The sequence below is a fragment of the Hypanus sabinus genome, chromosome 17 (assembly GCF_030144855.1).
Source record: "Hypanus sabinus isolate sHypSab1 chromosome 17, sHypSab1.hap1, whole genome shotgun sequence".
Classification (NCBI taxonomy): domain Eukaryota; kingdom Metazoa; phylum Chordata; class Chondrichthyes; order Myliobatiformes; family Dasyatidae; genus Hypanus; species Hypanus sabinus.
Window position 1 is genome coordinate 51,080,719 of NC_082722.1, and position 26,161 is coordinate 51,106,879.

Below are 26,161 nucleotides of genomic sequence, written 5' to 3' on the forward strand. Positions count from 1 at the left end.
TGAATCAATTACAGGTTGAGTTGGAAGGTAAAGGGGCCCCACACGCTATTGGTATTCCAGAGTGTGGTGTGAAACCGCAGAATTCGAAATGCTGTTTGAACAAAGAAGGATCAATGGCATTGAGACCTAATAGCCTGAAGGGTCATGAAGGGAAAACTAGCACCTTGCGTAAAATTAAAGAATTGTGTGGAAATTCGGAAAATGGTCTAAGTTTGGAACACATTGTTGATAAAATAACTCCTATGAAAGGAGCGGGCGAAAGCCTATTTCGCCAGGGTGCACGAGCTCACCACGAGGGAATTAACCGGAAAAGAGGCGAGGGTTAATGGGACGCCATTTTTAAATAGCAGAAGCCGGTTTTAAGGGATTTCGACAAAGCATGTGAATAATAAAGACAACTCTTTAGTTTTTGTTTGCTAAAGAAAATAAGAAATAAAACAATAGGTGGTTATTAAATTGGAGTCTGATGCTACAAGACTTTAGTAAGGTACAAGATGTTAAGGTATTAAAGGAAGTGACAATGTAATCGTTAACTGTTTAGATGCTGAATTGAATGTGTAACTGTATTACTCTGTAGAGAAAAAAAAACTTTTGTATTGTGTTAGATTCTAAAATCCTGTAAGACTCTGTATTACTTTGATTTTACCGATGGTAAAAACGCATTGAAGAAAGGGGGTGTTACGCCTGTGCCCCAACTCTGAGGGGCTGAAGGGTACAAAGTAGCCCCCTCCTTTTTGAGAATCACAAGATCGCTATTAATTCAGGTCAGGAGACCCAGGAAATGAGAGAAAGACACACAGAATCCACAAAGGGGTTTGGAATGTCCTGACCCCTCAGCAATACAAAGCCACGGGAAACGGCCATTGTCTCTTGGAGACGGAATTGTGTATTGAGTACTGCACTTCATGGAAGCCCTCAGGGAATGATCCAAGGGGGTTGGTGGAGGGATTGCATCATCCCAACCTGATTGACATCTGAGACCCTGTGAGTCAGGATAAAAGAGGGTCTGGGGAACAGCCCCTTGAGACGCACCCGGAGAAACGCTAGAAATCCCGTGACAACGTTTAATAGCGACAGCGGGTGGGGCTCGCATGTGTCCTTTTCCTTGGCCTAGGAATTGGCGGGCTTCCATGGAACGGCTTAGCTAAAAGGACCGACTACAAAAATGGAACTCTCGAAGGATTGACATCGTAAAAAGGAAAAGCTGGCAAGTTTAAAACATCTCTCTCTCTTGACTCCAACCAAAGGCTGCAGCCTGAATGAGCTAATGACTTTCATATTTCCATCAGACAATACATTATCCCCTAGAATACGATAGAGCTTATTTCTTATTGATTATTATCATACCCACACTGTTAGAGTTAGTATTGATGATGTATATTATCTGTATGTTTGCATTGATATTATTTTTGTGTATTTTTACCAATAAATACTGTTAAAAATAGTACCATCAGACTTCAACGGACCTCTCTATCCTTGCTAGTAAGTGACCCAGTTATGGGGTAAGTAACAAAATATTTCTGTCTTGCATTTTCCTCATTTTTTCACAAAAACTCCAGCCATTGCTGCTCTGCTGTCCTTCCTGCAAATGTCCCTTTCCAGTTCCCCTCTCATGCCATTGTAATTTACTTTATTCCACTGAAATGCCAACACATTGGATTTTATTTTTTCCCTCTCAAATTTCAATGTGAACTTGATCATATTGTGATCACTGTTCCCTAAGAGTTCCTTAACCTTAAGCTCTCTTATCGCCTCTGGATCATTGCACAAAACCTAATCAAGCACAGCCGATCCCCTAGTGGGTTCAACAACAAGCTGTTCTAAAAAGCCATCTACAATTTCTCTCTCTTGAGGTCCAGTACTGACCTGGTTTTCCCAATCCACTTTCATTTTAAAATCCCCAATGATTATCATGACATTGCCCTCCTGTAATTTGTAATCCACATCCCGGCTGCTGTTTGGAGGCCTGCATACAACTACCATTAGGGTCCCTTTAGCCTTGCCATTTTTTTAACTCATCGCATAGAGACTGTACATCTTCCAATCTTATGTCATCTCTTTCTAATGATTTAATATTATTTCTTACACACAGAGACACACCACCCCCTCTGCCTACTAACTTATCTTTCTGATACACCGTATGTCCTTGGACGTTCAGCTCCCAATGACAGCCGTCCTTTAGCTAAGTTTCAGAGATGACCACAACGTCATATTTGCCAATCTGTAGCTGAATTTCAAGATCGTCCATTTTATTCCTTATGCTGTGTGCATTCAAATTTAACACTTTCAGTCCAGTGTTTGTTGCTTTCTGTTTTAACTACACCACACCTCTATCACCCTGTAACTCATGCCACTGGCTGTAATTAAGCCTCCTCTCCTGCCTGGTCTTCCCAAAATCTCTGCTGCACGCTATCTTTGATTTATTTCTGTTTCCCCCTTCATCAGCCCTTATCACTCCAGTTCCCATCCCCCTGCCAAGTAAGTTTAAACCCTCCCTCACAACTCTATTAAATGTGCCCACTAGGATACTGGACCCGTTTTGTACAGGTCATACCTCCCTCAGAAGAGGCCCCAATGATCCAGGAATCTGAAGCCCTGTCCTTACACCAGTCTCTCAGCCATGCATTAATACAACTGACCATGCTGTCCTTGCCCTCGCTAGCACATGGCACAGGCAGCAATCCTGAGATTACTACCCTAGAGGTCCTGCTTTTCAGCTTCCTACCTAACTCCCTGAATTCTCTCTTCAGGACCTCCTTCCTTTTTCTACCCATATCATTGGTACCAGCCTGTACCAAGACTTCTGGCTGTTCACCCTCTCCCTTCAGAATACTCTGCATCCGAGTACCCAAATACACAAAGAAAAAGGGAAAGAAAATAATAATAATAATAATAATAATAATAATAATAATAAATAAGCAATAAATACCAATAATGTGAGATGAAGAGTCCTTGAAAGTGAGTCAATAGGTTGCGGGAACAGTTCAGTGTTAGGGTGAGACGTTGAGTGAATTTATTCTCTTGGGTTCAAGAGCCTAATGGCTGAGACCATAAGATATAGGAGCAGAATTAGGCCATTTGGCCCATCGAGTCTGCTCAGCCATTTCATCATGGCTGATCCAATTTATCTCTCCTGCCTTCTCCCTGTATCCCTTCCTGCCCTGATCAATCTAGAATCTACCAGCCTCTGCCTTAGATATACATAAGGACTTGGCCTCCAAAGCTGCCTGTGGCAAAGAATTCCACAGACACACCACTCACTTTCTAAAGAAATTCCTCCTCACCTCTGTTCTAAAAGGACACCCCTCTATTCTGAGGCTGTGTACTCTGGTCTTAGACTCTCCACATCCACTCTATCAAAGCCTTTCACCATTCAATAGTTTTCAATGAAGTCACCCCTCATTCTAGTGAGTACATGCCCACAGCTATTAGAAGTTCTTCATATGACAAGCTATTCAATCCTGGAATCATTTTCGTGAACCTCCTTTGAACCATCCCCAGTTTCAGCACGTCCTTTCTAAGATAAGGGGGCCTAACCTGTTCACAATACTCCAAGTGAGGCCTCACCAGTGCTTTATAAAATCTCAACATTACATCCTTGCTTCTATCTTCTGGTCCTCTCAAAATGAATGCTAACATTGCATCTGCCTTCCTCACCACAGACTCAATCTGCAAATAAACCTCTAGGGAATCCTGCACAAGGACTCCCAACTGAGACTCGTGTCTCAGTTTCTGTACTTTCTGTCCACTTAGAAAATCATCAACCCTTTCATTTCTTCTACCACAGTGCATGACCGTACACTTCCCAACACTGTATTCCATCTGCGCTTTCTTTGCCGAATCCCCTAATCTGTCTGTCTTTCCATAGCCTTTCTATTTCCTCAAAATTACCTGCCGCTCTACCTATCTTCGTATCGCCTGCAAACCTTTCAACAAAACCTTCAATTCCATCATCCAAATCATTGACATATAATGTAAAAAGAATCAGTCTCAAACCAGACACCTGTGGTATGCCTCTAGTCACTGATAGCCAATCAGAGAAGGCTCCCTTTATTCCCACTCTTTGCCTCCTGCCAATCAGCCACTGCTTTACCCATGCTAGAATCTTTCCTGTAATACCATGGGCTTGTAGCTTGTTAAGCAGCCTTATGTGTGGCACCTAGTCAAAAACCTTCTGAAAATCCAAGTACTCAAATCAACCGAATCTCCTTTGTTTATCCTGCTTGCTATTTATTCTAAGAATTTCAACAATTTCATCAAGCAAGATTTTCCCTTGAGGAAACTATGATGACTATGGCCTATTTTATCATGTGCTCCAAGTACCCTGGGTTTTCATCCTTAATAATTGACCACAACATCTTCCCAACTACTGAGGTCAGACTAACAGGCCTACAGTTTCCTTTCTTGAAGAGAGAAGTGACATATGTAATTTTCCAGTCTTCCAGATCCATTCCAGATTCTTGAGCAATCATTGCTAATGCCTCCATAATCCCTTCAGCCACCTTTTTTAGAATGCTGGGGTGTACACCATTTGGTCCAGGTTACTTATCTACCTTCAAACCTTTCAGTTTCCCCAGAAACTTCTCTCTAATAAGAGGGATAGGAACAGACAAGTTAGGGAAATGTTTAATTGGAGTAAGGGGAACAAGTATTCTACAAGAGCAAGAGGATAAGACATGAGAGAATAGGACCAATCAAGTGTGAAATGGAAAAGTGTGTATAGAACCATAAGAAATAGCAGAGGTACCCAATGAATACTTTGCTTCAGTATTCACTACGGAAAAGGATCTTGGTGATTGTAGGGTTGACTTACAGTGGACTGAAAAGCTTGAGAAAGTAGATATTAAGAAAGAGAATGTGCTGAAGCTTTTGGAAAGCACCAAGCTGGAAAAGTCACTGGGACCAGACGGGATGTACCCCAGGCTACTGTGGGAAGCGAGGGAGGAGATTGCTGAGCATCTGGCAATGATATTTGCATCATCAACGAGGACAGGAGAGGTTCCGAAGGATTGGAGGGTTGCGGATGTTGTTCCCTTATTCAAGAAAGGGAGTAGGGATAGCCCAGGAAATTATAGCCCAGTGAGTCTTACTTCAGTGGTTGATAAGTTGATGGAAAAGATCCTGAGAGGCAGGATTTATGAACATTTGGAGAGGCATAATATGATTAGGAATAGTCAGCATGGCTTTGTCAAAGGCAATTTGTTAAATAGCAAGGCATTTGTTAGGGTACCTTTATTGAGAAAGTAAGGAGGCATGGGATCCAAGGGGACATTGCTTTGTGGATCCAGAACTGACTTTTTTTACACAGAGAGTGGTAAGTGTGGGGAAAGGGCTGCCAGCGGCGGTGGTGGAGGCGGAAACAATAGGGTCTTTTAAGAGACTCCTGGATGGCTACATGGAGCTTAGAAAAATAGAGGGCTATAGGTAAAGCCCAGGTAGTTCTAAGGCAGGGACATGTTTGGCACAGCTTTGTGGGCCGGAGGGCCTGTATTGTGCTGTATGTTTTTCTCTGTTTCTATGTAACTTCACACACTTCATGCTCCCTGACACCTGGAACTTCCACCATACTGCTAGTGTCGTCCACCGTGAAGACTGATGCAAATTGCTTATTCAGTTCATCTGCTATTTCGTTGTGCCCCATGACTACTTCTCCTACATCGTTTTCCAGCAGTTCCATATCCACTCTCACCTCTCTGATGCACCTTATGTATCTGAAGAAACTTTGGTATCCCCATTAATACTATTGGCAAGCTTACTATTGTATTCCATTGTTACTTTCTTAATGACTTTTAGTTGCCTTCTGTTGGTTTTTAATAGCTTCCCAATCCTCTAGCTTAGCACTGTGTTTTTGCTGTATTATATGCCCTCTCTTTGGCTTGATTTCTCTTCTTAGCCATGGTTTTGTTATCTTTCCTTTAGAGTACTTCATCGTCTTTGCGATGCATATATCCTGTGCCTTCCCAATTGCTTCCAGTAATTTCAGCCATTGCTGCTCTGCCTTCATCCCTGCCAATGTTCCTTTCCAATCGATTCTGGCCAGCTCCTCTCTCATGCCTCTGTAATTCCCTTTACTCCATTGCAATATTGATACATATGACTTTAGCTTTTCTTTCTCAAATTTCATGTTGAATTTGATCATATTATGATCACTTTCCCTTAAGGTTCTTTTATCTTGAGGTCTCTAATCAATTCTGGTTCATTGCACAACACCCAATCCAGAATAAAAAGCAAGCTCATAAGCTCTTGAGAAACTACTTCCTTGAATCCAGCACTAACCTGATTTTCCCAGATCTACCTGCACATTGAAATCCCCCTTGACTATTGTAACATTGCCCTTTTGGCATACATTTTCTATCTCCCGTTATAACCTGTAGGCAACATCCTTACTAGTGTTTGTGGAGTTTGTATACAACCCCCATCAGGGTCGTCATACACTTGCGGTTCCTTAGCTCTATCCACGATTTACCACCTTCCGACCTATGTCACGTCTTTCTAACGATTTGATTTAATGTTTTTACCAATGGTACAAAGTCACCCCCCTCTGCCTTCCTGCCTATCCTTTCGATACAATGTGTAGATTTGGACATTAAGCTCACAGTGATAATCTTTAAGCCATGATTCGGCGACGCCTATAACATCATACCTGCCAATCTACAACTATGCTGCAAGTTCATCTACTTCATTCCGTATACCGCAGGCATTCAGATACAACACCTTCACCCTCACTGATTTTGTTGCATCATGCTCAACCTCCTGATTCCTAACTTACTGAGGTCTTACCAACATCTTCCTTCACAACCCCCTGCAACTCTAGTTGAAACTCCACAGTGCAGCATTAACAAACCTTCCCACTAGGATATCAGTCCCCCTCCATTTCAGGTGCAAACTGTCCCTTCTGTACAGGTCTCACTTCCCTGGAAGGGAGACCAATGATCCAAAAATCTTATACCCTCTCTCCTATACCAACTCCTTAGCCACGTGTTAAACTGTATAATCTTCCGAGTTGTAATCTCAGTAGCAGGTTGCACAGGTCGTAATCCTGAGATCACAACCCTGGAGGTCCTGTCCTTTAATTTAGCACCTAACTCCCTGAACTCCCTATACAGAACCTCGTCACTTATCCTACCCACGTCATTGGTACGTACATAGACCACCACTTCTGGCTGTTCACCCTCCACTTAATGCTGAGGACTCCATCTGAGATATCCCTAACCCTGGCACCCGGGAGTCAACATACAATCTGCTGTGGTGGGGGAGGTTCTCACCCCAGAACCTCTTGTCCGTACCCCTAATTAATGAATCCCCTATCACCACAGCGAGCCTCTTCTCCCCCATCCCTTCTGAGTCACAGAGACAGACTCAGTGCCAGAGACCTGACCACACTGACTTTCCTCTGTTAGGTCATTCCCCCCAGCAGTATCCAAAGTGATATACCGGTCATCGAGGAAAATGGCCACAGGGTTCTCTGCACTGGCTCCTTAACCCTTTTCCCTTTGCTGACTGTCACCCAGTTTCCTGTGTCCTGCACCTTGTGTGTAACTACCTCTCTATATATCCTGCCTATCAACCCTTTCAGCCTCCTGAATGATCCAGAGTTCATCCAGTTCCAGTTCCAACTCCTTAACGTTAGAAGCTGCAGCTGGATACACCTCTCGCAGTTGTAGTGGTCAGGGATACTGGAGATCTCCCTGCCTTCCCTCATCCCACAAGAGGAGTAATAACTGTTCCTCAACCTGGTGGAGTAGGTCCTATGGCTGCTGTACTTCCTTCCTGATGGTAGCAATGAAAAGAGAGTATGGCCTGGCTTCTTTGAACTGTCAAAGAGGGTTTTGTGATTGTAGTATACTGTGGTCTGTTCATATCCCTGTTGGAGACTGAGTCCTGCAGAGCTTTGCTGCTCAGCTGTCTTAACCAATAAGTCTGGCCATACAATTCTGCTTCAAGTAGTGAAATTTAAAACACTCCAGATGGTGTAAATAAAAACCAGAAAGTGGTGGAAACACTCAGCAGCTCAGGCAGGATCAGCAGTAGGAGAAACAGAGTTAGTGTTTCACTCGGAAGAACAGTTTCTCTTTCCGCAAATGCTGCCTGGGCTGCTGAGTGTTCCCGGCCCTTCCTAGTTCTGTGTGGCATGAGTTCAGGGTTATGGGAGCTGTGAGCAATACACTCATTCAAATAAATCTGTTATAATTTTATACAGTTCCATCTTTTTTTTAAATTGCACCATTTAAAGCAAATTATATAGGCATCAAAGAAATAAATATTTTTCAATAGTCTAGCAGTTTGGTTCACATTTAAATATTCCTAAATGAAATGCAAAAATGGATCTGATTGCTCCTGTTCAGCGAGCCTTAGCCACACACTCCAAAGATGAGTATTGGTGTTTCTTATATTAAACTGCAATATCAGCATAAATTATCAATTAGTAATTCATTGATAATATTATGCCGATATTGGGGTTTGATATAAGAAACATTAAAATTAATAGGGAATGCTAAGCTTTCAATGATTTTCAGGGTAGACCTATGGCTAATACTGAAGTGACTAATACTGGCACTGTCATAATCGGTACACTCAGAGACTTCGTAGCTTAATTTCCCAATTTACCTTGTCATGGCCTTTTCACTTTATTTGTTTACCTGCACAGCAGTTTCTCTGTAGCTGTTACACTATATTCTGCCTGAATCGCACACAAATAAAAGTTATTCACTGTATCTTGTTATACCTGAAAATAATCAGCCAACACAATTTGCTTAATTGACTACCTTCACTCCAAAGAGAAAAAAATTTCAAAACGGTCTGAAATTAAACAAAAGAGCCCAAGGTCAGGCTTGAGATATGGGTAGACCTAAGCAGGGGTAACTTCTTAAAGAGCTTTCCAATGTTCAGTTAATTATTTTTTGAAAACATGTCTGACTCATGTGTTTTATACATGTCATAGACGGAGAGCACTGGGAGAGCTTGGATTTACAGAATCTATATCTTTCTAATTTAATATGCCAGCTTGCTATATTCAAATTTCATAATTCCACAAGTTTACCCAGAACAAAACACAAAGTTATTTGGAGAGTAAGAGTTTTCTTTTCCATTCCACAAAGTTTAATAATAAAAAAAGAGTGTGAGGCTGTGTATTATGCATTAAAATGACTGAAGAGGTTGAAAAGGTTCTTTTCACTTGTGTTTTTTTAATCTTTTTACAGTGTCCTTGAGTTCATATTGCACAATTCTTAATTTTCTTTGAAGTAAAGATTCAGGACTCAAATACTGCTTGGTAACAAATAGTTTTAGTCTGATTTCATGCTTCATGCTCAAAGAGACAAAAAGATAGAATAATATGCCAAATATGGAGATGGAGCAATTTAAAAAAAACATAAAATGGTTTATATATATTGGATTCCCACTGACTGAAGAACTGAGTGGATTCCTTGTCTGTAATTTTCTTGCATTATTGAGGCCACTAATCCTTCATATTTAATATTAACTCTAAAGCACTATAACATGTGTTTCAGTAGTAAAGAGGGGGTCCTGGGAGTTTGACAATGCTGCTCAGAAGGCTCATAGAGTTGGATATTGGAGCTGGCAGTCCACCCAGCTTTTAGCAATCAATAATGCACATTTCTAATTCTGCTTGATTGCAATTCAAACACATTTGCATTTCTTTTTGTGATGCAATGGCACAAACCCCCTGTAACAGGGAAGGATTAAAGTGAAGGAGCTTCAAGAGCAGCAGTACAGCTTTTGTAATGCTAAGAATGGTGAAGACTGCACCAGTCAATTACGTAGGATTATTTTGCTTCACTGGGGTTGAGTTTGTCAGTACAGGCATCCAGTGTGACTTAGTGCCACCTTTACAACATTTTTTCAAACTGGAGATGGGGAAGAATATCAGCCATGGGGTAGGGGAGAAGGGGGGGCAAGTATGGGGGTTTCCAAATGAGAACCCCAATATTGGCAAGAACCAATAATGAGCTAGGTATTTTGGAGCAAACAAATTCTGCTGAATTCGATACAACAAAGGGCCAAATCACGCAGTGCCCAAAGAAGGAAACAATGAGCCTTATTTCAAGTGCATTGTGCGGGAGATATGGCAGTTACATTTAGTGCCAGCTATTTCACAGAACCATCTCAGACACACAGTCTGAGTAATAAATGATCGGCTGCATTTTCAGTTCATACAGCTAAGGGAGTTAATCCACAAGGGCTCAGAAAGCAAATGCAGTGGTATCAATACTGGATTTTGGAAAGTCATCTTGAAACCCCAACTTTGTTGTGATGCTAAAAAACAGTGCATCTTGTCAACGCATCACCGAAGTGCACTCTGGATTGCTATGAAATAACACAGCAATGTAAAAACCAAATGAATGTAATTATGAGAGACATGAGACAATCCAGGTAATCCACTGCCACTTGATTGAAACAACCTCTCACTGCTTAACTCCCTATCAAACCCACATGGGAACCTGTCATTTGTATATAGTTATGTGGATATATATCTGTAATGTTGAAGCTTTTTTTATGAATTTGTAACGTTTATAAAATATAATGTGACAAAATGGAACCTATGAAATCCCAAGGTGCTTAGCTGGTTTGGATGGGAGGCTTACAAGTCTGGTTGTGTGTTTTATGATAGGAAGCTGTGTGTGTTTTTTCTTAATGACAAAAGATGTGTTTTATTGCTGGGGGCGTGTTTTGAAAACAGAGGTAAACAGGACAGAGCTTCTTAAGAACAGACATCAGAACTGGATAAGGATGCTGCTAACAGAGGAATCTTTTGGAATGGAGCAACCTAATTACTGTTCTCTGAAAAAAGTATAAAAATGTTTTGTTTGATATGTAAGTTCGAAGCTAGTTTCCAGATACTCATCTGGAAATAGAACTTCTCTTGCAAGTAAAATAATAAATGCATTAATAATGTAATCCACTCTGAACTAGTCATAGTTTGCTTCTGTATATTAGAAGACCTAGCTGAATGGTACAGGACAGTTATTAGCAAATAGTGATGAGGTAACTACAAAAATGCTAGAGGCTTCTAGCTTTGTAGATGCTACCTCACCCTCTTGTCCATAAAACTATAAGATATTGGAGCAGAATTAGGCCATTTGGCCCATTAAGTCTGCTCAGCCATTTCATCATGGCTGATCCAATTTTCACCTCAGCCCCAATCACCTGCCTTCTCCCCATATCCCTTCAAGGCCTAACCAATCAACAATCTATCCTTAAGGATACATAAAGACTTGGCCTCCATAGCTGCTTGTGGCAAAGAATTCCACAGATCCGCAGCTCTCTGGTTGAAGAAATTCCTCCCAGTCTTTGTTCTAAAAGAGCACCCCTCTATTCTGAGGTTGTGTCCTCTGGTCTTAGACTCTCCCACCGTAGGAAACATCTTCTCCGCATTAACTCTATATCAAGGTGTTTCATGATTTGATTGGTTTCATTGTAATCAACCCTCATTCTTCTGAATTCTAGTGATTACAAGCCCAGAGCCATCAAATGTTCTTCATATGACAAGCCATTCAAACCTGGGAACATTTTTGTAAACCTCCCTATACCCTCTGAAGTTTCTGCACATCTTTCTAAGATAAGTGATCCAAAACTGCTCAAAATACTCCTAGTGATCCCTGCCAGTGCTTTATAAAGTGTCAACATTACATCCTTGTTTTTATATTCTGGTCCTCTTGAAATGAATGGGAACATTGTATTTGCCTTCCTCACCACCACCTCAACCTACAAATTAACCTTTAGGGAATCCTGCACAAGGACTCCCAAATCCCTTTGCATCTCAGTTTTTTTGCATTTTCTTTCCACTTAGAAAATAATCAACTCTTTAATTTCTTCTACCAAAGTGCATGACCATACATTTCCCAACACTGTATTCCATCTGCTATGTCTTTGCCCATTCTCCTAATCTGTGTTTGTCCTTCTGTAGGCTCTCTACCTTCTCAAAACTGCCTGCCCCTCCACCTATCTTCATATCATTTGCAAACTTTGCAACAAAGCCATCAATTCCATCAACCAAATCACTGACGTATAACATAAAAACAATTTTTCCCAACACAGACCCCTGTGGAACAACCCTAGTCATCCCTTTATTCCCATTCTTTGCCTCCTGCCAATTAGCCACTGCTTTATCCATGCTAGCATCTTTCCTGTAATACCATGGGCTCATAGCTTGTTAAGCAGCCTAGTGTGTGGCACCTTGTCAAAGGGCTTCTGAAAATCCAAGTACACAAATCAACTGATTCTCCTTTGTTAATCCTGCTTATTATTTCTTCAAAGAAATCCAGCAGAGGTGTCAGGCAAGATTTTCCCTTGAGGAAACCATGCTGACTACGGCCTATTTTATCATGTGCCTGCTAGTACCCAGAGACCTCATTCTTAATAATCAACTGCAACTGTAATATCTTCCCATCCACTGAGGTCAGACTAGCAGGCCTATAGTTTCCTTTCTTCTGCCTCTCTCCCTTCTTGAAGAGTGGAGTGACATTTGCAATTTTCCAGTCTTCCAGAATTTAGTGACTCTTGAAAGATCATTACAGTACTAATGTCCCGACGATCTCTTCGGCCACCTCTTTCAGAACTCTGTGTTGTACACCATCTGGTCCAGGTGACTTATCTACCTTCAGACCTTTCAGTTTCCCAAGAACCTTCTCTCTAGTCATGGTAACTTCACACACTTCATGCCCCCTATCACCTGGAACTTCCACCATACTACAAGTCTTCCACAGTGAAGACTGATGCAAAATACTTATTCAGTTCATCCACCATTTAATTTCCCCCCCATTACTACCTCGCCAGCATCATTTTCCAGCAGTCTGATATCCACTCACACCTCTGTTGTCTTTTATGTATCTGAAGAAATGTTTTGTATCCTCACTAATATTATTGGCTAGCTTAGTTTTGTGCTCCATCTTTACATTCTTAATGATTTTTTTAGTTGCCTTCCATTGGTTTTTAAAAGCTTCCCAATTCTCTAATTTCCCACTAATTTTTGCTCAATTATCGGCCATCTCTTTGACTGTTATGTTAGCTTTGACACCTCTTATTAGTCACAGTTGTGTCATCCTTCCTTCAGAATACTTCTTTACTCTAGAAATTCCCATTCCTGTAATTCAGCACCAACCTGATTTTCCCAATCTACCTGCATATTGAATCCCCCCATGACTATTGTGACATTGCACTTCCAGCATGCATTTTTTTATCTCCTGTTGTAATTTGGAAGACGCGTGATCCATGATCTGCTGCACCTCCTTTTCCATGTTAATAGAATCCACAGGTGTGCCCAATGGGAATCTCATTGGAATGTCACAGAAGTTCTTAATGGAGGCAAATTAATGGTCAAGGACACAGCAGATGGAATATAGTGCAGAAAAATCTGAGATCATAATCTGCTTTGTTACAAAAAGTAGAAATAATGAGTCTCAAATGATGAGAGATTGAGAGGGCTTGGAGTTAGGTAGTCATGCATGACCTTGAATAGAAAACATTGAAAGTTAACATGCAGGTATAGCAAGCAATTAGGAAGGCAAAAATACTTTAGTCTATAGTGGAAGAGGACTTAAAGTCCCTGGTAATTACTCAAGACCCTGGTAATACTACATTTGGAAAACCGTTTTGGTCACCTGTCTTTGGAAGGATACACATGCATCAGAAAGAAAGCAGCAAGCATTTACATTTGATTCCTGGAACAGCAGTTTGGTTGCACGAGGACAGTTAAACAGAATGGTTCTCTCTTTCTTGAGTTTAGATTAGCAAGAGGTGATCTATTTGGAACATTCAAAATTATTGGCAAACTTGCAAGTCAGGTCTGGAGTGCAAGATTCCACTGGCGGGACTGACAAAAACCAGGATACAGCCCCAGAAAGGGGGCCAACATTCAGGAGAACATTATCTGTCATGAAGATACTGAATTCAGAACATTACGGAGAACATTCATCATGAAGATAGTGAATTTTCAAAATATTCTATCCAAGAAGAATGTGGAGCATCAAGACACATATTGAGATATTAGGGAAATGGAGGAATATGGGGTTAGTCCTGAAGCTGAGGTAAACAATTAACTGAGATTTTACCGAATTGTGGAACCAGCAGGAGAGCCAAATGGCCTAATCCTAATTTTATGTTCTTATGTTCTGCCAGAAAATGGGAATCAACCAGAAAAGTGAAAGTTAGGTTAAACATAGCTTATGAATACTTTCTCCTGTTCCTATTTCCTAAAATGTAATGCTAAGGCTTTATAAAGCACTGGAGAGGTCTCACTTGGAGCAGTGAGCAGTTTTGAGCCCTATATCCAAGAAAGGATGTGGTGACATTCAAGAGGGCTCAAAGAAGGCTCACAAAAATGATTCTGGGATTGAAAGGCTTATGATGGCTCTGGGCCTGTACTGGCTAATATTCAGAATGATGAGGGGGGAATCTCATTGAAAACTTTCAACCGTTGAAAGGCCTCGTTAGAGTGGGTGTGGACAAGATATTTCCAATGGTGGGACAGTCTACAACCAGAGAACACAGCCTAAAAATAGAAGGGTTGTCCTTTTAGAACAGAGATGAGGAGGAATTTCTTTAGTCAGAGAGTGGTGGATCTGTGAAATTCATTGCCACAGGCAACTTTGGGGGCCATATCACTGGGTATATTTAAAGAAGAGTTTGATAGATTTTTGTTTAGTCAGGGCATGAAGGGCTATGGGAGAAGGCACAAGACCGGGGCTGAGACAGTAGAGGCTCAGTGACAATGAAATGCTGGAGCAGACTCAATGGGCCAAATTGCCTAATTTTGCTCCTCTATCTTATGGTCTTATATTACAATCTGAGCTAGCTCCAATAACAGGAAGCTTCTGACTCCTACAGCGATTCTTATCACTGAACTCAATACTATCACAAATTAGTAAAACCCAGTTATTCTGTAACGAACCAGTCAGTCCTGCTCATACTTCATGTACTTAGGAAAAAGCACAGTGCATGAAATGCAGTATTGATACTGAAAATGCAAAAAGCACAGTCCTGAATTTCAGTAGTGATTCAGCTTTGCACATTTATAGACCACAACATTTTCTATTCTACTTCCCATTTTTGGTCAATTGTATACAATATTAATATTGCAGAACTATTTGAATGTAAGTTGGTAAACCCCACAAACCTGTCCTGCAATAAGGTTCTGCATTCCCATCTACCAGCAGTGATGTTTCGCCTCCTTGTTTGTGACTACTTGTGCCTTGGAATTCTCTGCTTCCACCACGTTTAGAGTAACACTGGGGTCACAGCTCCTGACCTGCAGTGCATCTTCTCCCTGTGACTGTGAGGGTTGCCAGTTCTCAGTAGTCTACGTTTCATGAGAACATAAGAAATAGGAGCAGGAGTCGGCCATCTTAACAGTTGAGCCCACTCCACCATTCACTAAGGTCATGGCTGATCTGGCCATGGACTCATCTCCAGCTCCCTGCCTTTTCCTCAAAACCCTTAATTCCCCATAGATTTAGAAGTTTGTTTGTGTCTTAAATACATTTACTAAGGGAGCTTTTACTGCTTCCCTGAACAGAGAATTCCACAATTGAAAGTCATGTATGTTGGCAGGTCAATCACTAATTGTCTCTGTTGTGTAAATGAGTGGCAGAATCTGATGAGAATGTGGGGAAATAAAGAGCAACTGGTACAGGTTTTAATCAAAGTGAGTGATTGATGGTTTATGGTTGCCACAGACTTTCTGTGTCAAAGAACCTGGTTCTATGCACACAACTCCCTGGCTCTAAAGACACTCGACCCACTAGGGGAAGTCATTTTGCCTTGTCTTGATCTTAAATAGGCAATTTCAACCGCAGCTCTCTTGTGCTAGGTTCTCTCACAAGAAGAAACATCCTCTCCTCCTCCACTGCAGCTCAGGGTGACAGGTTGTGATTTATAAATATTGAAAAACAGATTCCATACACTGTCAGAGTGAAAATCTCGAATTAAAGATGTGTTTTCCATAAACCTGAAGTGCGCATGCAAATTATACTATAGCAAATTTAGAGCCATCACGGTATAGTGTGAAGTTTGAGAAAAAAAACAATTTATCTTGACCAAGAAGCGCTTTGGAGAACTGGACAAATTTCTTCTACATATTTATTGAACTGAGATGACAGAAATCAAGTGAGAAAGTGTGTGGGGTAGAGTTAGTAGTGAACTCTCCTAGATCAAGTGCAATTTCTGGGTTTTAAATAGCAATAATCAGTACACAAAGGGCATACATAAATAAATTAACTGAACCATGTAAGGATTTATCTTCTTCCCTTTGCAAATACGGGGACAGGCCTTCCGCCAAAATGTACAAGCAAGCAGAATTAAATGGAAAATATTACCAAATAAGTGCCAAATATTCTTCAAGTATCTCAACAGAATCATTGCCAATATTAGATTTGAACAGACAAGAAAGAGAGAGAGAGGCTGACAGAGCAGGTGGTGTTACAGCTTAGGACAGGGATCTTGAGAAAACACGCAAATCTGTAACAGAGCGGACAGAAGGCTCGTGAATGGGAAATGGTGTTGAACAGCAAGTCAGCTGTCACTGATGTCTGTGCTGGCTTGGACAGAGGGAAAGCGGACATGTAGAAAATAAAAGGAAGTACTTGCACGCAAACAGAGGTGGAGAAAATAGAAAGAAACTGCCACTGCCAGAGCAGAGTGAGCAACATAACACCAAGAAACAGTCAGCATAAACTACTCACCACATAATTAGGAGGAATTCTTGCTCCAAATCCCAAGGCAGAAAATTTCTTATCACTAGAGGTTAAAATGAATCACAAATCAATGGAAAATATATTGTTATAATATTAAAACAATTTCAGCCAGATGCTTGTAAAAATTGAAAAGCTATTGTTTTGATACTTATCAGACTGCAGCCATCCTCATCCAAGTTATTTATATATCCAACTAAGAAAAAATATTCCAACCTGATCCCTGCACTGGTTGCTGACTTCCTCCGCCACTACCCTCTGCCTCCTATCACCATGCTAATTTTGGATCTGATTGCCCGAAACATCTTTGAACCCATGTGCTCTCACTTTCTAGACCAACCTACCCTAGCAGGAACTTGTCCATGTATACCATGTTTATCATCTTGCCTTTATCTATTGGTAACCTCTTCAGCAAACTCTCATTTGTGAGGCAATGTTTTGAATGCACAAAATGCAGCTTGCTTCCTCAAGCCAATCCGTACGTTTCCAAGTGATCACAAGTGCACTCCCTAGGATTTTCTTTCTAATATTTTCCCTACTCATGTATGGCATCGCCCTTCGAGAATATGAGAAGAAGCTCGCAAAAAAGACTTCAAAAAATGTTGACTGTTGAAATGACTCATTTTTAAAAAATTATACTTGCATTCAGATGTGTAATTATTCCATTTAATATCAGAGACCGTATACAGTGTACAACCTGAAATTCTTATTCTTCACAGACATCCTTGAAGACAGAAGAGAATCCCAAAGGACGAATGACAGACAGACAAAAACATTAGAATCCCAAAGCTCCCTCTCACATACAAACATCAGCAAAGCATCAACCTTCCCCCTCCCCCACATATTTCAGCAAGAAGCATCAGCATCCAGCACACACCAAGCAAACGATAGCAAAGCCCCCATAGGGAGAACACGATATGCAGTCCAACAAAACCTATTGTTCACCTGACTATTCGCAATGGTCTCTCTCCCCCCCTCTCTCTCTCTCTCCCTCGCTCTCTCTCACCAACAAGGGACAGAGAGGTGTCACCCCCTTCCACAGTGAGAGGAGAGACCAACATAACAAACAGCTCGCTGTTACAAAGTTACAATCTCCACATTGCTTTTATTTAGAGAATCGGCAGCAAATTCTCCCCCACCGGTGAGAGATGTAACTGAAACACTGGTGTTTAATGGCACTACACATTGATGTACCCAACGCAATGAAATGCCCCAGTCTCCAAAGTTATGTGTACTCCATGCCACGTTACATGTGGCTTGGTAGACAACTTTCAAAAGGTTGATGGGTTGTGAAGATGCCTATATCCAATTAAAGAGTGACAGAAGTAACTTAAGATCTCAGAGTTATAAACCCTGCTTTGGTTGGTCATTACTGTGAATGTAACCTTGTATAACAGAACATAGCAGCCAATTTGCATCTCTGTGGCAAATCCAATGTTCAGCTACTGAGACGACCATCTGTATTTGTGTCAGAAAATAAAACTTTTGCAATTGGGATAAAGGACTGCAGATTTGCTTCCCTCTTGCTTGGTTTTGCAGTAGAATAGAAGAGTGGTATCAAACCTTTGATCATAAACTGTATATTATGCCTCATAACGGGCAATATAAGTGGTATACTTTGAGCCGGAAAGTCTACAATGATTTTTTTATAATCTATTAAAGATGTTAAAAAGCCATCTGCTTCTTAAGGAAAATTATTGTATGCTACATATGGGACATTGCTTACTTAAACACTCCTGTTTATGACAGCTCATTGAGCTGAAGAACGCTACAACAGAATTCTGCCCTGTAGGATCAGCAAATGCAACAAACCAAGGATAAGTGGCTGACAGAATGGTAAACAAATTAGAAAATGTAGTCTGATTGTACAGTTTTAATTGTAGTTATACAAAATCTCTGCTGATATAGGATGTATAATGATATGTTGGGATTGTTAACAACCATTTTGCCCAGGTATTATAAGTGTCTTTAAAAACCTAAAATAGGTTTCATGCATTGTGACATCCTGTCTGTTATCTCCATCAGCCCGGACACTAAACAATACTAGAAACATGAAAATCCATACTGAAAACTCAGGATTACATACCACGCCACCACCCACAAAAAGAATCCACTTTTCAGACGAGATCTCACATGCGCTAAGCGAATGACACCAGCGTCAGTGCTGGACTGTATTAACACTTCATTAACACTTATGAGGAGGCTTTCGGCTTTTCCACTGGAAATCACCAGGCACGATCAGAGGAGAATGATCTGGAGATCGGGGAGCAAAAAGACTGCAAACGCAAGGCATTCTTGGATTGGAACGTTACTGTGCCTGAAGGGAAAATAGATACAGGCTCCTGACAGAGTGATCCATCAGAAAACACTACCCCACAGCAAACTATCCAGCCCAGTTTTACCACCACCACTAAACTACAGGTGCTGAAAAGTCAGAACACAAACTCATATGGCCTGAGGAAACAGAAGAATTTATGGGTAACTGCTTTGAGTTGCTGGCCTATATTCAAAGACACAGCAGCCAGTCAGTCAGTGTTGATGAATGTGTACCAAATCAGGTGATCCTGACCTTTATAAGAAATTGAGATATAACCTCCATAAAGCTATCGGAGATACCAAGAGGTAATGCCAGTCCAAAATTAAATCCTAGGCCAGCTGTCAGTTGTGGCAGGGCTCACATGGTATAAGAGGCTGCAAAACGAAGGCTGTATTGTAAACAAAAAGCACATCCCTTCTGATGATCTTAACACATTCTATGCAAGCTTTGATCGGGGGGGAGGGGATCAGAATGTCACCCCCCAGCTCAACAACCTCCAATTCTCCTGAACCCACAGAAACCACTGCAGACATCAGACCAGTTTTTCAACTAGTGAACCCACAGGAAGTATCTGGCCTAGATAGTGCCCTTTGCTACAGTATGTCTTTAGATCACAGATCTGCTGCCAAGGGTGTTTTCAGACATTTCTAATGTCTCCCTGCTTTTATTTGTGGATCTCACCCCACTTTAGGTAGTCCCCAGTACCTAAGATAAACAGGCTCATATGCTCCAATGACTATCATGAAGTGCTTTGAGAGGCTGGTCACAGCATGCAATATCTCCAGCCTCCCAGTCAACCTACTGCTGAAACAGGTCTACAGCAGAAGCTGTCTCCCTGGTCCTACACTCAGCTTTGGAGCATCTGGAGAGTAAAGACACCTGCGTTAGTTTATTGACTCCAGCTTTGCGTTCATTACTGTAATTCCAAGCCAACTCCTAGACCTGTAATTCCAAGCCAACTCCTAGACCTGTAATTCCAAGCAAACCCCTAGACCTGTAATTCCAAGCCAACCCCTAGACCTGTAATTCCAAGCAAACTCCTAGACCTGGGACTCGATGTCCCCTTCTGCAACAGGATTCTTGACCTCCTGACCAACAGGCCGCAATCATTATGGATAGGCAACGACACCTCTGCCAGATTACCCTCAACACTGGAGTGTCCTCAATCCCCTACTCATGACTGCAAGGCCAGATTCTGCTCTACCTCCATCTACAAATTTGCAGAAGATACCACCATAGCGGGCCATATCTCTAATAATAATGGGTCGGAGTACAAGAAGGAGATGGAGAACCTAACGACATGGTATCATGGCAATAGCCTTTCCTCCAATGTCAGTAAACTGGAAGAGCAGGTCAGTGACCTCGAGAAGAAGGGGTGGTATGTACATGCTCCTGTTTACATCAATGGTGCTGAGGTCAAGCAGATTGAGAGCTTCAAAGTCCTTAGAGCGGACATCACCAATAGACTATCTTGGTTTCACCATATTGACATTAAGCTAAGCAATCTCACTGGCATCTTCTACCTCCTCAGGTGGCTAAGGAAACCTGGCATGTCCCTTTTGACCCCCACCAATTTTATCGAAGTGCCATAGAAAGCAGCCTCTCCAGATGTGTCATGGTTTGCTCTGCCCACGACTGCAATAAACTGTACAGATGTGGACACAGCCCAGCTCAACACAAAGACCAGCTCCCCTTCCGTGGACTGTCTATACTTCTTGCTGCCTCAGTGTGGTGAACTACGTGTGCCTGTCTGGACATGCCCCCTGCTGAATGCTCCTGTGGCTCCTCCCACAGGCCCCTGTATAAAGGCGATCTGAGGCCTGACGCTCGGCCTCAGTCTCCAGGACATAGTATGATCGACACTCACTCCTGGTTCCTTCTTCCAGTCAATAAAAGCCGTTATCTCGCCTTACGTCTCAGTGTGAGTTATTGATGGTGCATCACTCAGTGAAGTAGGTAGCACCCACCCTGGACATACTCTCTTCTCCCCCTCCCAACAGGCAGAGGTACAAAAGCCTGAAAGCACAGGGACAGTTTCTATCCTGCTGTTATAGGACTATTGAACAGCCCCCTGGCATGATAAGATGGCCACTTGAGCTTATAATCTAATCATTATGAGCATGCACCTATTCTCCATCTGCACTGCCCTTTCTGTCACACTGCGTTCTGTTTCTGTTTTATGTTGCGTTACCTCAGTGCACAGCAGTAGTGAATTGACCTGTACTGTATTCAAGTCATGTTTCGTATTGTACACATGGCAATAATAAACCCATTTACTAAAATGGCCATATGTCAACTGAAAAACAATGAGGCCTTTGGAGCAGATGATAATAAGACATAGGAGCAGAAGTAGGCCATGTGGCCCATTGAATCTGCTCCATCATAGCTGATTTATTATCCCTTTCAACCCATTCTCCCATCTTCTCCCTGTGACCTTTAACGCCCTTGCTAGGGGAGCCACAGTGGCATAGCGGTTGGCTATAACAGCCCAAGGTGTTGGAGTTCAGAGTTCAATCCCAGCATCCTCTGTACGGAGTCTCTATACGTCCTCCATATGGAATGTGTGGGCTTTCTCCAGTTTCCTCCGACAGTTTCCAATGTACTGGGCATGATAACTGGTCACTGTGAGTTGTCCCATGATTAGGTTAAGGTTAACTTGAGGTTGTTAACAGTTGCAGTGCAGCTTGAAGGGCCTATTCTGCACAATATCTGTAAATAAATAAACAAACAAACAAATAAATAAATAACCTGTCAACCTCCATTTGAAATGTAGCCAATGACTTGGCCTCTACAGCTGTCTAAGGCAATGAATTCCATAGACTCACACATCCTCTGGCTAAAGAAATTCCTCCTCTTCTCTGTCATAAAGAGATGTCCTTCTATTCCAAGATTTTGCTCAAGTCTACAATTTTAATGGAAAGGACCTTAGATACAATTTCCCTACATTATTCCCTACACGTGGGAAAAAGAAAACAAGCCAGTGGGCTTGACAGCTGCCACTGTGGTGAAAAATCCAACCAAGGACCCCACTGCTCTGTGTCATAGGGCAAGTCATCATCATGGTTCTCCTCTATGTTACGAGAAAACCATTGTCTCCATCATCACTGTGTGAATTCCTCCAGTTGGATGCAATTTAGACACAATCTGCAAAGGAAAGACAGGAAGCATCTTCAACAATTGTACAGGGCAGTTACTGACCTCACAACCAATCTCTGGTACCAATTTAAAATGACTGTAAATTATCCTCAAATGTGATTGCTTACAGAACTTTGTCTCCATATTACATCAGCTAGAAGACAGAATACAAACAGTGATCTTCAAGCAGTGCATCCGCCACACACTCACTGTCAGTGCCAACTTGCATGCAAGCAAGGCACACAACTATCCAAACATTTGCTTCAATGCCTCTTGCAGCAATACTAATGCAGTCTCCAGTACATTTCACAGTGGAATGAAACTAATCTGAAGGACAAATGGGAAACTATTTAACCCATCCCATCTCCACTCCAGAACCAAGGTCCATTCTAACAACATTCTAAGTTTCAGTATGTAGGTGATGTTTGCTTTGCACTCAATATCTGCAAATTAGAAGTTCTCTACCAGCCTAGCCCAGCTCTATCTCACTTCCCTGCAGAACATATTATCTGACAATAAAGATCCAACATGGAAAACGTGGATTACTTTACATCTTTCCATCTTTAACTGTCCAGGGAAAATAGTGCTGGAAAATCAAGATCTCAACCTAACACAAATTCATTGTCTTCCCAGCAGTAACATGTGACATCTTCAGCAGGCATCTCAAAGTACTGGAGAAATACCACCAGTGCCATCTCCACAAACCCTGCCAATCCATGTGCAAGAACCAATGTCAGTGTCATCTCTCTGGCATTGAGGCTCTGTTGAAGTCAGCCAGAGTCTTGGTAGGTTGCACTATTTGCATGCCGAACAGCAAACCTCCTAAGCAGACTCTCTATCCCAAAGTTCATCATAACACAATACCATGTGGGCAAAAGGGAAGCCTGAAGGATGCTCTTTTGGCAGCAGAGCAACTCTACCATATTGTTGACATTCCTGATAGTTGAAGAAATAACTCCCGAAAGCCCTGAGTCCCCTCTCCAGGATTCCCACTGCCTCCTTCCAGCATCTCCCGAAACTCCCGAGTCCCCTCTCCAGGATCCCTACTGCCTCCTTCCAGCATCTCCCGAAACTCCCGAGTCCCCTCTCCAGGATCCCTACTGCCTCCTTCCAGCATCTTCCGAAACTCCCGAGTCCCCTCTCCAGGATTCCTACTGCCTCCTTCCAGCATCTCCCGAAACTCCCGAGTCCCCTCTCCAGGATTCCTACTGCCTCCTTCCAGCATCTCCCGAAACTCCCGAGTCCCCTCTCCAGGATTCCTACTGCCTCCTTCCAGCATCTCCCGAAACTCCCGAGTCCCCTCTCCAGGATTCCTACTGCCTCCTTCCAGCATCTCCCGCTCCATATTATGTCAAATCTGCAGATGTCAAATTGGTTTCATCAGCCATTTCAGAACCCACACTGCCCCTAAAGAGAGGCCTAAGGAATTACTTCAATCTCAGAAGACGCCTGAATCCACAATCTTTTGATTCTGAGGGGAAGTTACGAATACTTAAATACTACTGCCTAATCATAACATTAAGAAATCCAAAAAGTAGGTTGGCAATATTTTATTCAAACCTATGTTTTGGGGTTCTAATGTTTCTGTCATTTATTCTTCATGTTTTTTCTGCTTCGTGGATGTCTGTGAGGAGTAAGGATTTCAGGTTGTGTGCTGTATACATTTTCTGATATTAAATGGAACCAGTTGAACCATTTGGTTGAGTTGTAGGATTCATGCACTTACAGTTTAGTTATTGGAGCAGCAATACTGGGGAATATGATTGGGTGCAATGCATTGTCTGTATCACAGAAAGAAAACTGCTTACACTTTTATAGCCTATTTGATCCAATAAAATGTCCCCTGGCTTCACCCGGGGTCAACCATGAGAAAGGTGGGACAGTTGGAAGTAAGATTTAAGGCAACAGTGAGATGGGTACAGATCTTGTCACCTTCCAGTAAGATACAGGAAGAATGCCACATGAAGAACTTGCAGAACTTGTGATGTGCAGAGCAACTGCAGATTCAAGCTGGCCCCTTGAGCTGGAGTGGGAGTTTGAGGTGGAACAACACCATCAACAACTCATCACAATCAACTTACAAGCAAACCTTGAGTGGCCTTCACCTTCACCTTGCTGGTTACCTCCTTATTACCTCAGCTTTAGCAAAGGAAGACCATCATTTCATCATCCACCTAATTTGAGACATTTGTGCATGTCCAACCCCTTAAAACATCACAGTCACACAGACTGCCCCACTAGTATGCTGCCTACACCTGTCCCACTCTGTGAATTCACAGATAAACTGCATTAAGAGGTGTTGGGTTGAATCGTTACCTTAGCTGAGTTTTACAGCATTTGTGAAACAGTCTCAGTAAGATCTTAGTAAAAATCTTCAGAGTCGTTATGTCAGATCAATTCTAATGATTTTTAAAATAAAATTCTCAAGTGGATTTTGAACTGAGTGTGTTGTATCAGTGGTCATGCATTAGTGCTGAGGACTGAGAATCTAATGGATGCCATTAGCTGTGTTTGAAAGTTAGAAGGATATAGCTGTTTAACATTCCCAGAAGCACTGTTTGCTTTCATTGCGATGTGACTATATTTCAAATATGTGATCTCTGTTTTGAAAGCAGGCAAACATCCATGAACTAGTTTTTGTAAAGCCTTATTTCACAGGATCTACACTAGTATAATCTACAACTGTCAATTATATAAAAGCTCCATAAGTTAGCATAACTCCTCCAGAATTAAAATTGGCCTGAATAAAATGTGTTATATCCACACCTATTAATCTATAATTTCCATTGTTAAAAGTAGTAGGGATTTTGCAGTTTCCTTTCCTCTGTTTAAAATTTATTTTCCAATCACTTCACAAGCCTGAGCTGGCCTATTACAAAGTTGAGACAAAGAAAATGAAAGAAAAACAATGTAGGACTTTATGCTTTACATCAAGTTCAAATGGAAACCTGGAATTAAAGAGACTAACGAGCACCATTACAACTAATTGGCTACTAGACTGTGAGGTTCTTTTCTGATGGGTGATTAACATTACCTGTCATAGTCTTGACAGATCTCACCAACAGAGATAAGTGCTTTCAGATACTCGTTGGGCTGATAAGGATTGATGTAATGCAAGGAACAGCTGTTTCGTGGGTCTCCATTTGAAGCTGTGAAGTCAATGGCTACCTAAAATAGAAGGTGGTAATTCATAATTAACAGCACCAGACTCTGAATGCTACATCTCTTTAGAAGCTCGTAGATGCACAATTTTCTAAATAAAGCACATGCCAGATAGATCAGAATGAAAAGCATCATTTCAAATATATTGCAGCAGGCTTGAAAGACACACTGAAACATAGCCTGCAATTGAAAGAGCTTCAAGATTAATGAACAGAATGCACTTGTTTTTCTGTGTGACATGTTGTTCATCAGAGGGATGGACAATGGCTGGGGTTTTACATCAAACATCCAATGGCAGGAGCAAAATACTTGCCCATCTTTGAATGCTTCCAGCAAGCCACCTGTACTAAGTCATCATTGATTGGTGACGTCGAGCAGGAGAGAGCAGCAAATACAGGACAAGTTTTGCTAGCACTTGGAGGGCGTGACAGTACCAGAGAGGATTACGTGGACCAAATGGGTACATTCCTACTGTGTATGTTCACCGATTCTGTGGTGACATTAATGCAGGGTGCTTGGTTTGACAGATACACACAGGAAATGTGATTTTAGGAAAACACCAGGGGTTCTAATATGAAGCAGCTGTGTGATTGGTAATGTGTTGTGACAGGAACTGGATTATCATTCAGTGAAAATGCTTCAAGCAAGCTTTCTTGGCAGTTTGCTTGATGCCTCCCTGGTGCCTGGTGTTGACTGTGCCTGATCTTCCACTTTGAGGGTGTCAATATCAGCCTCCAGAAATTTGCTTCTGGACCATTGCAGAAAATAAAAGTGTGGAAACGGGAAACAGGCGCTGCAGCTCCTGTAAATGCCTGATGTTACCAGCAAAGCTATCCGTTCC

General features: G+C 41.8%; 1 protein-coding gene across 1 annotated transcript in view; it reads right to left on the reverse strand.

The window, feature by feature from the left end:
• The window catches only part of cpne7 (copine VII), a 126,964-nt gene that overhangs the window by 20,407 nt on the left and 80,396 nt on the right, over positions 1-26,161 (reverse strand). Inside the window, exons 10-11 of the mRNA XM_059993486.1 lie at positions 25,193-25,326; positions 16,698-16,752 (exon numbers count right to left, since the gene is read on the reverse strand). Of these exons, the coding sequence (XP_059849469.1) occupies positions 16,698-16,752; positions 25,193-25,326 (189 nt within the window). The remainder of the gene's footprint in view (positions 1-16,697; positions 16,753-25,192; positions 25,327-26,161) is intronic.